The sequence below is a fragment of the Triticum aestivum genome, chromosome 4D (genome assembly GCF_018294505.1).
Source record: "Triticum aestivum cultivar Chinese Spring chromosome 4D, IWGSC CS RefSeq v2.1, whole genome shotgun sequence".
Taxonomy (NCBI): domain Eukaryota; kingdom Viridiplantae; phylum Streptophyta; class Magnoliopsida; order Poales; family Poaceae; genus Triticum; species Triticum aestivum.
The window spans coordinates 281,295,747-281,309,159 of record NC_057805.1 but is presented as its reverse complement, the minus strand read 5'-3'; the positions used below and the strand labels follow the sequence as shown (position 1 = coordinate 281,309,159).

Genomic DNA, 13,413 nt, shown 5'->3' with positions numbered 1-13,413 from the left:
TGGGCGCGCCGTCGATGTGCGGGGTGAGGCGCTTGTTCTGGCAGCCGGGGAAGTGGTCACTCTTGAGGATGGTCTTCTTCCCGAGCACGGAGCCGCCCCTGCTGCTGATGACCTGCTCTCCCACCGCCTGCACGTCGTCCATCTCACCCACCTCCATCCTGTCCTCCACGAATCCTCCTCCTCTGACGGTGGACCGGCTTGTAAGGCACCGACAGGGCGGCGAGGCGCGTGATGCGGATACGGGGTAAGAGGAGGAAGGGAGAACGCGGCGGAGGGAAGAGAAGGATGGGGGCAGAGGAGGCAAGGAACCAGTAGGCGAGAAGAAAGACGATGCGATAGGGGGAGGGGGGACGAACAGAAAAGAGGGGAGGTCGGGTGGGAAGGCCGGAGGCTAGGGAGCACGTCTTCGAATCAAAATTCTTCTTCCTATCCATAAACTGCGGTTAATCCACAACTATGCATCGGCCAGAAAGAAAAAAAAAAACAGAATTGAAAAGCTCATTGGGGAAGATGGAGTGGAGGTGAAAGGAGAGGATGGTTTGAAGGCCCTTATTACTAATCATTTTTTTTAATCTGTTTGCCCCTATGGCAGACCTCAATTTTAACCAGGCGTTACAAGCAGTTGAACCAAAAGTGACATCTCAAATGAATGACTTGTTGAGAAGAGAGTACACAGCAGAGGAGGTGAAACGAGCTCTAGATGAAATGGGAGACCTCAAGGCCCCTGGTGCGGATGGTATGCCAGCTATATTCTATAAGAGGTTTTGGAGTACGGTGGGTGATGTTGTGACACAGGAGATGTTACATGTGTTGCGTGGCGGCAGTATACCGGAGGGATGGAATGAAACAATTGTTGTGTAACGTGGTGTACAAACTTGTGTCCAAGGTTATTGCTAACCGGCTCAAATACATATTGGATGAAATCATCTCAGCAAACCAGAGTGCATTTGTACCAGGTCGGTTAATCTCTTACAACACTATACTTGCCTACGAGATGACCCATTTCATGAGGAGAAAGAGAAGAGGCAAAGATGTGTACATGGCGCTCAAACTTGATATGAGTAAAGCTTACGCACCGGGTGGAATGGTCGTTCCTTGAGGGCATTATGAAGAAGATGGGTTTTATTGATGAGTTTGTGCAGCTATGAAGTGTGTCAAGACTGTCTTGTATCGGTTCAGAGTGAATGGAGATATCTCAGATGTGGTTGTGCCGGGGCGAGGGTTGAGGCAGGGGGATTCTATTTCCCCGTATCTTTTCCTACTGTGCGCGGAAGGATTATCAGCTATGCTCAATAAAGCAAATGATGCGGATCAACTCAAAGGAATAAAGCTTGCACCAACAGCTCCAAGAATTAATCATCTGCTTTTTGCGGATGACTCGCTATTAGTTGTGGAGGCGTCCACACATGGAGCTCAAACAATCAATGCTATTTTACAAATGTATGAAGAGTGCTCGGGCCAGATGATTAATCAGGATAAATCTTCAGTCATGTTCAGTGCGAACGCAAGTCAGAGTTTCAAAAATTTAATTATGCAGGAGCTACAACTTGGATGTGAAACTAGTGGGGGAAAGTATCTTGGATTGCCAACCTATATTGGAAAATCGAAGAAGAAATGCTTTGCTTATCTGGAGGATAAAATTATCGGGAGGTTGCAGGAAGGGATGGATCGTTGTTTGTCTATGGCGGGGAAGGAGATTTATGTAAAGGCTGTGGCTCAGGCAATTCCCACATATGCGATGGCGTGTTTCGACCTAACAAAATCCTTGTGTGATGAGATTAGTCAATTGATATGCCACTACTAGTGGAACAGGCAGAACGAGGAAAATAAGATGCATTGGGTCGGTTGGGAAAAAATAAAGATGTTGTAAGTGCATCTAGTGCCACCCCTAGTTGGTTTTGGAGTATTGACGACAAACCTAGTTGATGGACTAATGTGTTTGTGAGAATTGCAGGTTAACACAGGTAGTAGTCCCTCATTGATTCGGTTTACCTACCGGAGATGACCCCTAAAAATGTATGAAGACATTGAAGACAATGGTGGTATGTGAAGTTATTCACATCGAAGACTATGACAAGAGAAGACATTGCGCGAAGACTATGGAGCGCGAAGACTTAGGTGTTTCGTTGTTTCATTTTCTTCTTTGTTGAGTCATAGGAACCACCGTACTGTTAAGTGGGATCCCAGTGAACAAAGTTAGAGTGACTGAAGTGATGCTCAACCAAAATCCTATGTCTTCGAGCGAAGACAATGAGAGCAAATCTTATCTAGAGCCGGATGAGTCAGCTTTACTTGCAGCCCAAGTCAAGCTGCCACGTGTGTTTGAAATCTGACTGTTGGAACACGTGTCAGTTCCTTAGTGACCCAGGGTCATTTCGGACAAATCAGGTCGGGTTGCCTAGTGGCTATAAATAGCCCACCCCCTACACCATAAATTGGTGGCTGCTCAAAGTTAGTGCATGGCTTTTGTCGTTTGAGAGCAACCCACCTCCGAAGCTTTTGAGAGAGAGAAATCCTTGCGAGGACAAAGCCCAAATACCCAGAGCCAAAGAGTGTTAGGCATCACTGAAGTCTTTCTGTCCGCGTGACCTGAAGACTTGTTACACTTGAGGACTATGAATCCTTCAGCCGGTTAGGCATCACGTTCTGAGCATCCAAGAGTCATTGTGGATCGCCGGTGAACGAAGTCTGTGAAGGTTTGGAAGTCTACCTTGAAGACTTGCCAAAGTGATTGGGCGAGGACTGTGTGTCCTTAGCTCAAGGGGAATAAGGTGAAGACGCGGTCTTCTGAGTTGAATCTCAGCCTCCCTAACCAGACGTACAGTTGTCACAACAACTGGAACTGGTCCAACAAATCCTGTGTCCCCAACAAGTGACTGGTTCTATCCTCTCCCTCTCCTTACTTACAGTTTGTCTTTGAGAAGTCATTGCCTGCTTGCACTACCTGTTTGACTTCACTGTGTGACTACTATCATTGTTTGGCTTCATACTATCTTCCATCCTGATCTTTACTACCTAGCTGCTATTAGTCTACGTGCTTTCACTTCATTGCATACTTGATTATGGCTTGCTTAGTGTAGTCTACCTTCCACTGCATATCAATAGGTTCATTTCTATTGTTTGTCTTCAAAACTCTCGTGTTTTGAAGACTTTCATAAAAATCGCCTATTCACCCCCCCTCTAGTCGATAACTAGCACTTTCAATTGGTATCAGATCAAGGTACTCCCTTGTTCTGTGTGATTCGGTTTAACCACCTGGAGTTTTAGCTATGTCGACTGCAGGGATAATCAAAGTCTCCGCTGCTTGCCCCGTCTTCGATGGAACTGAATATCCCTACTGGAAGAATAAGATGTGCATGCATCTTGAAGCCATTGATGTCGACCTCTGGTATGTCATCAAGAATGGCGTTCCCAAGACTGGTGAAGGTGTCACCCCTGCTGATGTCAAGAAGTTCATTCAACTGGATTATACTGCCAAGAACATCATCTGTGGTCATCTGACCAAAGGACAGTATGGCCGTGTGAGTGCTCTGGAAACGTCGAAGCTAGTCTGGGACTGGCTCTCCAAGGTCAACAAAGGCGTCTCAACCCAGAGAGATCAAAGGATCAGTGTTCTTCGCAACCTCTTCAACCGCTTCAAGAGAAACGACAATGAGAATGTCCAGCTCACGTTTGATCGCCTCACTGACATCACAAATGAGCTTCGTGCTCTCGGCGCCACTGAGATCACCAAGCATGAAATCGTCAAGACACTCCTGAGATCACTTGACAGCTCGTTCGACACCCTTGCCCTGATGATACAAGAACGCCCTGACTTCAAGGCACTCGATCCGTCTGACATACTTGAGAGGCTAAACACACATGAGTTCCAGCTATCTGAGAAAAGAGATATCTATGGTCCCAACTATGGCCGAACTCGTGCTTTGAAGGCAAAAGTTGTTTCCTCATCTGAAGAAGAATCTGACTGCAGTTCTGATGATCCTGAAGACATTGGAAAGGAACTTGCTATGCTTGTGAAGAAGTTCCAGAAGTTCACTAAGAAGAAGGGCTTCAAAAAGTCTCCACGATCCAGCTCAAGAAATGATGAAGCTTCCACTCATGACTACAAGAAGAGAACATGTCACAAGTGCAAGAAACCTGGACACTACATCTCTGAGCGTCCATAGTGGGACAATGAGAACAACAAGAAGAAGAAGAGCAAGGATATGATTCTGATGACAAGAAGAAGAAGAAATCCTCAAAGTCTTCTTCCAAGGCTTCATCTCATAAGAAGAGCTCATCTGGCAAGGCTCGTGCTTTTGTTGGCAAGGAGATGGATTCAGAGGAGTCTTCTTCTGAGGAGGCGGAGGTGGAGTCTGAGGAGGAGTCCGACCCTGGCGTTGCAAGTCTGGCTCTAGCTACAGCCTACGTTGCCAAGTCCATCTTCAACACTGAAGACAATGGCCCCGTCACCAACGCTGATGCTAATGACAAGGACGACTTTGCTCCCACCTACTGCTTCATGGCACGTGGTGCCAAGGTAAAATCACGCGATGCTTACTTTCAAACATCAAGTGAAGATGACTCTGATTGTGAATCCAAACCCAGCTACAAAACACTTGCTAAAATTACAACTGAACAACAGAAAGCTATGGAACATACTCAAAAACTGTTAGACAAAAGCGATGACCTGTTGGACGCGGAAATGACCCGTTCTCAGTCCTTAATTGAAGACATAAAAAATCTTCATGTTAAGTACCAGGAACTTGAAAGTCGTCATGAAACGCTCTCAACCACTCATGAAAAGCTTCCATATGATTATCTTCAAAGGAAGCAAGAGCTTGAGAAATTGAGAACGGCTCATGAAGATCTTCAAAAAGAGAATGAGTCACTTCGCGCTCAACAGATCAGTCCCGCTCAGGAAGGTTTTGAACCACCATGTCTAAAATGCCTTGAGCGTGATAACGCTACTTCTGTTACTGAATGTTCTACTGCTGCCACTGTTGCAATATCTTCAACTGTTGATGTGGTGACTAACCCCTCTGCTGAGGATACCACTACTATTGCTGATGAAAATGTTAGTTTGAAGACATTGCTTGAAACAGGGATGTACAAAAGTCTCAAAGGGCATCAGACACTGTGCGATGTCCTCAAAAAGCAGATTCTGAACCGAAACCCTAGGAAAGAGGGTGTTGGGTTCGAGAGGAAAATGAATGTTGATGGCTCCTACTAGAAGCCTGAGCAGTATCCCAAAACCACATGGGTTGCTGCAAAGGGACCTTCAGTGGATCCATCCCTTATCTGGCTTCACTTGTGCTAACCCTATTATCATTGATGAATCCTTTGATGCAAACTATAAACTGTTTAAGAATCAGAATGGTGAAGTGTTTGCCAGGTATATTGGTACTAACTACAGGAATGGACCACCTATGAAGAAGATCTGGGTTCCCAAAAGTTGTCTTGAGAATCTTCCTATGAATGTCATCATGACACCGCCTGGGAAGAAGACAAATCCCAAACCAAAGGCTTCATATGGTCCAAAGGCTTCACACAGACAGAGGACTCACCTGAGTCACCCTAACGCCAATGTTTTGCAGGGAAATCATACTCAGACTTATGAATATGAGCGTGTTTCTTCAAACCGCTATGTTCATAAAACTAAGAACTTTTCTGCTTATTCATATGAGTACTATTCACCTCCTGCAAGGCTATTTGCTAGGGCTTCAAAGCCGAAGTTCTTAGCTGCTGCACTTAGACTTATTGCTTCTAAGCCACCCCTGAAGATGTGGGTGGTTAAGAAGAATTAACTTTCTTTTGCAGGGAAAGGTCTCCAGCCGGAAATCAAAGGCGTCTGATGCTAATGCTGGGGACCTAAAACATCTTGTAGGGCGCAAGATCAAATGCCCAAATGGTCTTACTATGTATTTTGTTCCTGAATCGCTTGCCAGTCATCCTATCAGTCCTAATCTTGATCTGAGCTTTGATAATCCTCTTGTGCGTCAAATGTTTATGCTTCACAATACTCTTGGTGAAGCCTATCCCCCTAACTGTACTGTAGGGTATGACACCTCATGCTTCAGAATGGATTATGGACAGCGGATGCACTAATCATATGACTGGTGATCGAAGTCTTCTCATGGACTCAACCTTCCGACCATCTGAAAAGAGTCACATCACATTTGCTGACACTGGTAAAAGCAAGGTATTGGGTCTAGGTAGAGTTGCAATCTCAAAGGATCAGCACATGGATAAAGTGATGCTTGTTGAATCCCTTAGTTTCAACTTAATGTCTGTCTCAATGCTTTGTGACTTGAACATGATTGTGATATTTGGAAAATATCGTTGCCTTGTACTAATGGAATCTGACAAGTCTCTAGTCTTTGAAGGGTACCGGAAAGATGATATGTATATGGTAGATTTCTCAGTAGGACCACAGCTTGCAGTATGTCTTCTAGCAAAAGCGTCAGAGTGCTGGCTCTGGCATCGGAGGCTAGGGCATGCTGGCATGAGGAACTTACACACTCTCGCAAAGAAGAAGCATGCCATAGGCATCGAGGGCGTCAAGTTCAAGAAGGATCACTTGTGCGGTGCCTGCGAAGCTGGAAAGATGACTAGGACCAAGCATCCCTCGAAGACAATCATGACGACATTTCAACCCTTCGAGCTGCTACACATGGACTTATTTGGCCCTACTCACTACTCTACTCTCACTACTACTGCTTGTCTCTATGCCTTCGTCATTGTTGATGATTATTCCAGATATACATGGGTGCATATAATTCTCTACAAGACTGAAGTGCAGGATGTCTTCAGACGTTTCACCAACCGTGCCATGAACAATTATGGCGTCAAGATCAAGCATATCAGAAGTGACAACAGCACAGAGTTCAAGAACACCGGCCTCGATCTTTACCTGGATACATTGGGCATCACTCATGAGTTCTCAGCTCCGTACACACCTCAGCAGAATGGCATCGTGGAGCGCAAGAACAGAACGCTCATTGAGATGGCACAGACAATGCTTGATGAATAGAAGACTCCAAGAAAGTTCTGGCCTGAAGCTATTGCTATTGCATGCCATGTCATCAACCGTGTTTATCTTCACAAGCTTCTGAAGAAAACATCCCGTGAACTCCTCACTGGTAAGAAGCCAAATGTCAGTTACTTCAGAGTATTTGGTGCTAGGTGCTGGATCAAGGATCCACATCACACTTCAAAATTTGCACCAAAAGCACATGAAGGTTTTATGCTTGGTTACGGAAAGGATTCGCACTCCTACAGAGTCTTCAACCTCTTTCGCTATAAAGTGGTTGAAACTGTGGATGTGCGGTTCGATGAGACTAACGGCTCGCGAAGAGAGCACCTGCCAGATGTGCTAGATGAAGTTCCACCTAGTGAATCCATCAAGCTAATGGGAACTGGAGAAATCATACCGTCTGAAGCACAGCCTGAACAGGAACTTATCATTTCTGCACCTAATCAACCTGAAGACAATGCTCAGCCCGAAGACAACCCTGCTAACGATGACAATGATCAACAAGAGCAAAATCTTCGTCCGGTTCATCCTCGTGTTGCAAATGAAATACAGATTGAGAAGATAATTGATAGCATCAATGCGCCCGGTCCACTCACTCGTTCAAGAGCAACACAGCTAGCAAATTTCTGTGGGCACTTTGCATTTGTCTCAATATCTGAACCCAAGAAAGTTGATGAAGCCTTCATGGAACCTGAATGGATTCAAGCTATGCAAGAAGAGCTTCAATAGTTCAAGCTGAACAATGTCTGGAACTTGTCAAGCGTCCTGACCCTCGCAAGCACAACATAATAGGCACAAAATGGATATATCACAACAAGCAAGATGAGCATGGTCAAGTTGTCAGAAACAAGGCTCGCCTTGTTGCTCAAGGATACACTCAAGTTGAGGGGATTGACTTCGATGAAACATTTGCTCCCGTGGCTAGGCTTGAAGCTATTCGCATAATACTAGCCTATGCAAATCATCACAACATCCTGCTGTATCAAATGGATGTGAAGAGTGCATTTCTCAACGGAAAAGATTGAAGAAGAAGTGTATGTTGCACAACCTCCTGGCTTTGAAGATCCAAAACATCCTGATATGGTGTACAAGCTAAACAAGGCATTGTATGGCCTCAAACAAGCCCCTCGCGCTTGGTATGATACACTCAAAGACTTCCTGAAGAGCAAAGGCTTCAAACCTGGTTCCCTGGATCCCACACTCTTCACGAAGACATATGATGGTGAACTGTTTATGTGCCAAATATACATGGATGACATTATCTTCGGCTGCACCAACCAGAAATACAGTGATGAATTTGGACACATGATGCAAGAGCAATATCAAATGTCAATGATGGGTGAGCTGAAGTTCTTCCTTGGTCTTCAAATCCGTCAACAAAGCAATGGCATCTTCATATCTCAAGAGAAATATCTCAAAGATTGCTTGAAGAAGTTTGGAATGCAAGACTGCAAAGGTTACACGACGCCAATGCCAACCAAGAGTCATCTGGGTCCTGACGCCAATGGTAAAGAGTTCGATCAAAAGGTATACCGCTCCATGATTGGTTCTTTACTTTATTTATGTGCATCTAGGCCAGATATTATGCTTAGTTTTTGCATGTGTGCTCGATTCCAAGCGGCACCAAAGGAATCGCATCACTTAGCTGTGAAGCGAATTCTTCGATATTTGGCTTACACCCCAACATTAGGATTATGGTATCCAAAGGGCTCAGAGTTTGATCTAGTTGGATTTTCGGATGCTGACTATGCTGGTGACAAGGTGGATCGCAAGTCTACATCAGGCACATGTCACTTTCTGGGACGATCACTTGTCTGTTGGTCTTCAAAGAAGCAGAACTGTGTATCACTCTCCACTGCTGAATCTGAATACATTGCTGCTGGATCTTGCTGCGCTCAGCTTCTATGGATGAAGCAAACACTCAAGGACTATGGCATCCATCTGAAACAAGTACCACTCTACTGCGACAACGAAAGCGCCATCAAGATTGCCAACAAACCCAGTTCAGCACTCGAAGACAAAGCACATTGAAATTCGTCATCACTTTCTCAGAGATCATGTTATGAAGGAAGATATTGACATCATTCACGTCAACACTGAAGAGCAATTGGCAGATATCTTCACAAAGCCCTTGGATGAGAAAAGGTTTTGCAAGTTGCGGTGTGAGCTAAATATCTTGGAATCCTCGAATGTCCTGTGATCAGGCACACATCCTAACACTTATGCATGTTGATGACTTAGATGTGCAACACATGAAGTAAAGTATATCTTCAATCAATGAAGACTTACACTCTAAGTGTGAATACATTAACGCGGAATTTGACTTCGGAGCGCCACGATAATTGTGCGCCGTGTCTGGGTCTAATACTTCCTATACGGTGGGTAACGCCACCACCAAATCTTTGTTTGAAGTGTTTCTCCTGGCGTTACATTTGTTATGTCTTCGCATTTGGTTTGTCTTCAATATCAACATGACTTCATGTTTATCTTCACAATGTTGATTTGGTATTATTCTGATATATACATATATTAGTGTTCTGTCCTCTATAGCATTCACTTATAGCTATGTCTTCTCGTTTGAATCTTTTGAACTATGTGATCGGACCCTAACCTCTCTATGCTTTCTACCTCGAACTCTATCTATCCAAATCATATGCATTCTGTTGGAACTGTCGAATGTCTTCTCTGCGTCCTTGTCAGTAGAAGATACAGAGACAAACATTAAATCTATTTTAAATGCTCAATTCTTATTGCCTGAAACCCGGAGAAGCCGGAACGACCACCCGACAGTCCAGGCGTGCATGGGAACATGGGACAACTCCCAATGTGTTGCATGTTCGCCATGTGTCCCTCAGATGTGAACCGCCAGGGGTACCTGCGTAATTGCGCTGTGCCGTCCCTCTCCCTATAAATGGACATCCCATCGCAGTCAAAACACTTCTTCGACCTCTCCACCTCAACAAACCATAGCGCCACTGCTAGCTCACGATGACGCCGGCGACGAAGCGCTTAGCTGTCGCAACCTCATCGATGCCGTCTTCACACCAACCGCGGACATCGTCTTCTCCGCCGCCGCCGTAGGTGTCCTCCGTCTCCAAGTTAGGGCACGGAAGATCGAACTGCTCGGCCTCATCTTCTACTCCGTCTAGCAGTTCATCGTGTGGTAAATTAAAACTCTCTTTTTACCATCTTTTTGATCCTAAAGATTCATCCTTTCTACCAAAAGTAGTTTCTGCCTCCACAAATTTGGATCTATCCTGTTCTGCATCTCATATGATGCCAAGTATATTCAATTATGCTTCACACGTGGTTAGATTCCTCACTTGTACTTATTCTTGAATTCATACAAATCTGGAACCAACTCTCAACATATAAGTGAATGTCTTCGCGCTATGAGGTCAATGTCTTCTAAACTGATTTATCTTCAAAATCTTCTGAGAATGCATATGACCTCTTCCCCTTCCCTCGCATCTCTAATGCTGTCACAGGTACATGTCCGTGGGAGAATCCCTTGGTTCTCATAGTCTGCATTCATTTGCAGAATTCTTACAGCATCATATCAACTCTCCCGAAGCCAGTTCCTGTCTGACCAGCAGACGGAAGCCTTTGACAGTGTTGAAGCCATTCAGTCTGAACTTCATGGCAACAGATAAGTCAGCAAGGAAGGGTGGCAGACAGCGCCATGGGAATACATCGAAGGATTTGCCACCAGATCTCTATGAGCTGTACAAGACAGATCCAGAGGAAGACTACAATCAGCGCAAAACACGAATCCAATGGATTCGAAGATATTGGGCAGAACAATGGTACAGGTACAGGTTCGTGACCTAGGAATATGCTGAGAAGAATGCCATCAAGCGACCCTGGGGAGACATCTTGTACAAAAATCTTCCACCAAGATCCAGAGCTGAAGCCATTGATCAAGGCTTCTACCCTTGCATGGTCCGTGGACCGCAGCTTGCTGATGCCGACCCATCTTCATTGCTATGGTGTCGTGACGACAATCTGTTTAAGCGCAACTTTCAGTTTGCCAAGAACTCGGCCAAAGAGAACAATAAGTCATGGGGATTAGACTTCAATCCTGGTCCCTTTGCTCCTCGTGTCGATGGCACACGCGAAGCTGAACCCAATCTTGTTGGGCCCTTCTACAATCTAGAAGGTCTCATCACTCATATCTTGGTTCAAGGGACTGCCGTGGATCAAACTGCAGACGACGCTGATTCTGACGAAGTGCCTGCACCACCGAAGCCTAAAAAGCTGAAGAATCCCAAGGCTTCGAAGCCATCCCTTGCACCAAAAGCTTCGCGAGCGAAGCCTCTGGCCACTGCTCCTCCTGCACCAAGTGTGCAGTCAGAAGATCTCTCACGCATCTCCAAGTCTGAGAAGAAGAAAAAGAAGCCCATGCACACCACTGGTTCAGCTCTGACCCCTGCTGCTGTTCTGAGGAATGAGAACGACGCCATTGATCTGTCGAGTGACGACGATCTTGCTGATGACGCTCTTGAACTGCTGATAAAGAGAAAGCAAGAGGCAGAAATCTTCAATGATTTGCCTCTCTTTGACATGGAAGTGTTAAACAATTTCATTGATGAGTGGTTTGATACCCCCAATCTCAGCTTTGATGATCTACAACTTCCCGTCGACCTAAGCGTCTCCTTTCATGGCACCATTGCTCCTGAGCTGGCTCTTGCTCAGAAAATTGTTGAGCTGAAGCACAAGATCGACTATGAAAAGGCTCAGTTCAAGAAGCACATGGCCAAGCTCAGCGTAACAGACGTCCAGAACTTCAAGGTCATGCTGCATGAGCTCAAGGAAGCGTTTCACAAGAAACGTGAAGAAGCCAAAGGTTCTCGAGAGCGAATGAAGCTTCTGGCTGCAAAGTGTGTTCAAGCTTACAATGAAGCTGAGAAGCGCAAGGCACTTGGGCGTCCTGGCATCAACCCTAAGATGGCTGCCAAGCAGAAGAAGCCTACTGTGGACCAAGCTGAACCATCCTGGCGGGAAGAACCTCGCATTGTCTTCCCCGCTAGTATGACAGGCGTGAAGCCTAAGGTCCCCACAGTGGCTTCAGAGCTTCAGAAGACAAGGGCAGCTGAAGCCAAAGCCAGAAAGCGCAAGACCAAGAACACCACTGAGGATGCTCCACCCACCAAGAAGCGCAAGACCAAGAAGAAAGATCGGGCTGCTCCCACAGAGCCCCTTGTCGTCGAGCCAATTTATGTTGCTCGTCCTGCTTCTGCACAACAAGAATGTCATTTGATAGTTCATGAGCCTGCTTCCCCAGAGGCTCCTGAAGCTGAAGACATTCCAGCTGTTGACCCCACCGCAACTTAAGACATTGGTCCACACGACAATGTAGAAGATGATGAAGTCCTTCCTCAGATCGAGCATAATGTGGTATCATCGCCTGTTCTTACGAACATCGAACTCATCAGCATTGGTCGTCCTTTGACGCCAATTGCTCAGGATGACTCATGGGCTGATCACCCACAAAACTCACCCCGTGAAGAAGAAACACCAACTACTCCCCCAACTCAAGTCACCGCTCCGGTGCTTGAAGATGATGACTTTGAGGCCCAACCTACTCCATCTCGACAAGCATTGCCAGCTCTCCGCAGGCTTCTTAAGGGACCAAGGCCTCAAGTCACTTTGTCGAGTGTTCCAGAAGGAGAAGAGCGCCAATCGGTATCACGCCAAGTATTTCCTGAAGCCTGTCCAACTGTGAACAACTCTGAGTCTGAAGCCAATGCGACTGAAGTTATTCCGGCTGCATCAGCCGATGACCAAGAAGAACCAAGAGTTGAAGAAGATCGTGTTGCTACACCCCCAACCAACCCTGAAGTTGTTCTCGAGGAGAACGTGTCCGACCCTCTAGCTACTCAAGTGGAGGTTAACAATACTGAGGCGGGCACCAACGCCAACACTGAAGCCAATGACATTGTCATGGCTGAAGCCAATGTGGCGCCTGCAGTTAATGTGGTGCCTGAAGTGATTGCACCTGAAGCCAATGCTGCACCTGAAGCAAATCTGCAGCCTGAAGTTAATGCCAATGCCATTGCTCCAGTACCGCCTCCAAGGGCACACACTATCGAGCAAGCATACAATTATGGTCAGCTGGTCACTGTCAGATGGCCCATTCTGGTTCCTCCTCCTGCTGCTGGTCCGCAATTTGACTATCATGTCGAGCACATGCCTCAGGTCCAGAAGCCAAAGCCAAGACAGCCCAGGTTTCCAGGTACTGCCACTTCACCAGGGTACTTCAATGCAAATGGCTTCATTGCGCACAACACTTTCTTTGATAGCGCCAAGAACCCCTATTCCAAGCCAAGGATTTCATCTGATCGGTTCTGGAGCTATCAGCAGCACAACTACTACTCATGTGTTCTCTATGATCAAGG

The 13,413-nt window shown here is 46.0% G+C and overlaps 1 protein-coding gene across 1 annotated transcript in view; it reads right to left on the bottom strand.

The window, feature by feature from the left end:
- LOC123096902 (paladin) overlaps positions 1 to 388 on the bottom strand; it is a 33,035-nt gene extending 32,647 nt beyond the window's left edge. The window contains exon 1 of the mRNA XM_044518698.1: positions 8 to 388. Within this exon, the coding sequence (XP_044374633.1) occupies positions 8 to 157 (150 nt within the window). The 5' untranslated portion in view covers positions 158 to 388. The remainder of the gene's footprint in view (positions 1 to 7) is intronic.
- Positions 389 to 13,413: the final 13,025 nt, after the last annotated feature.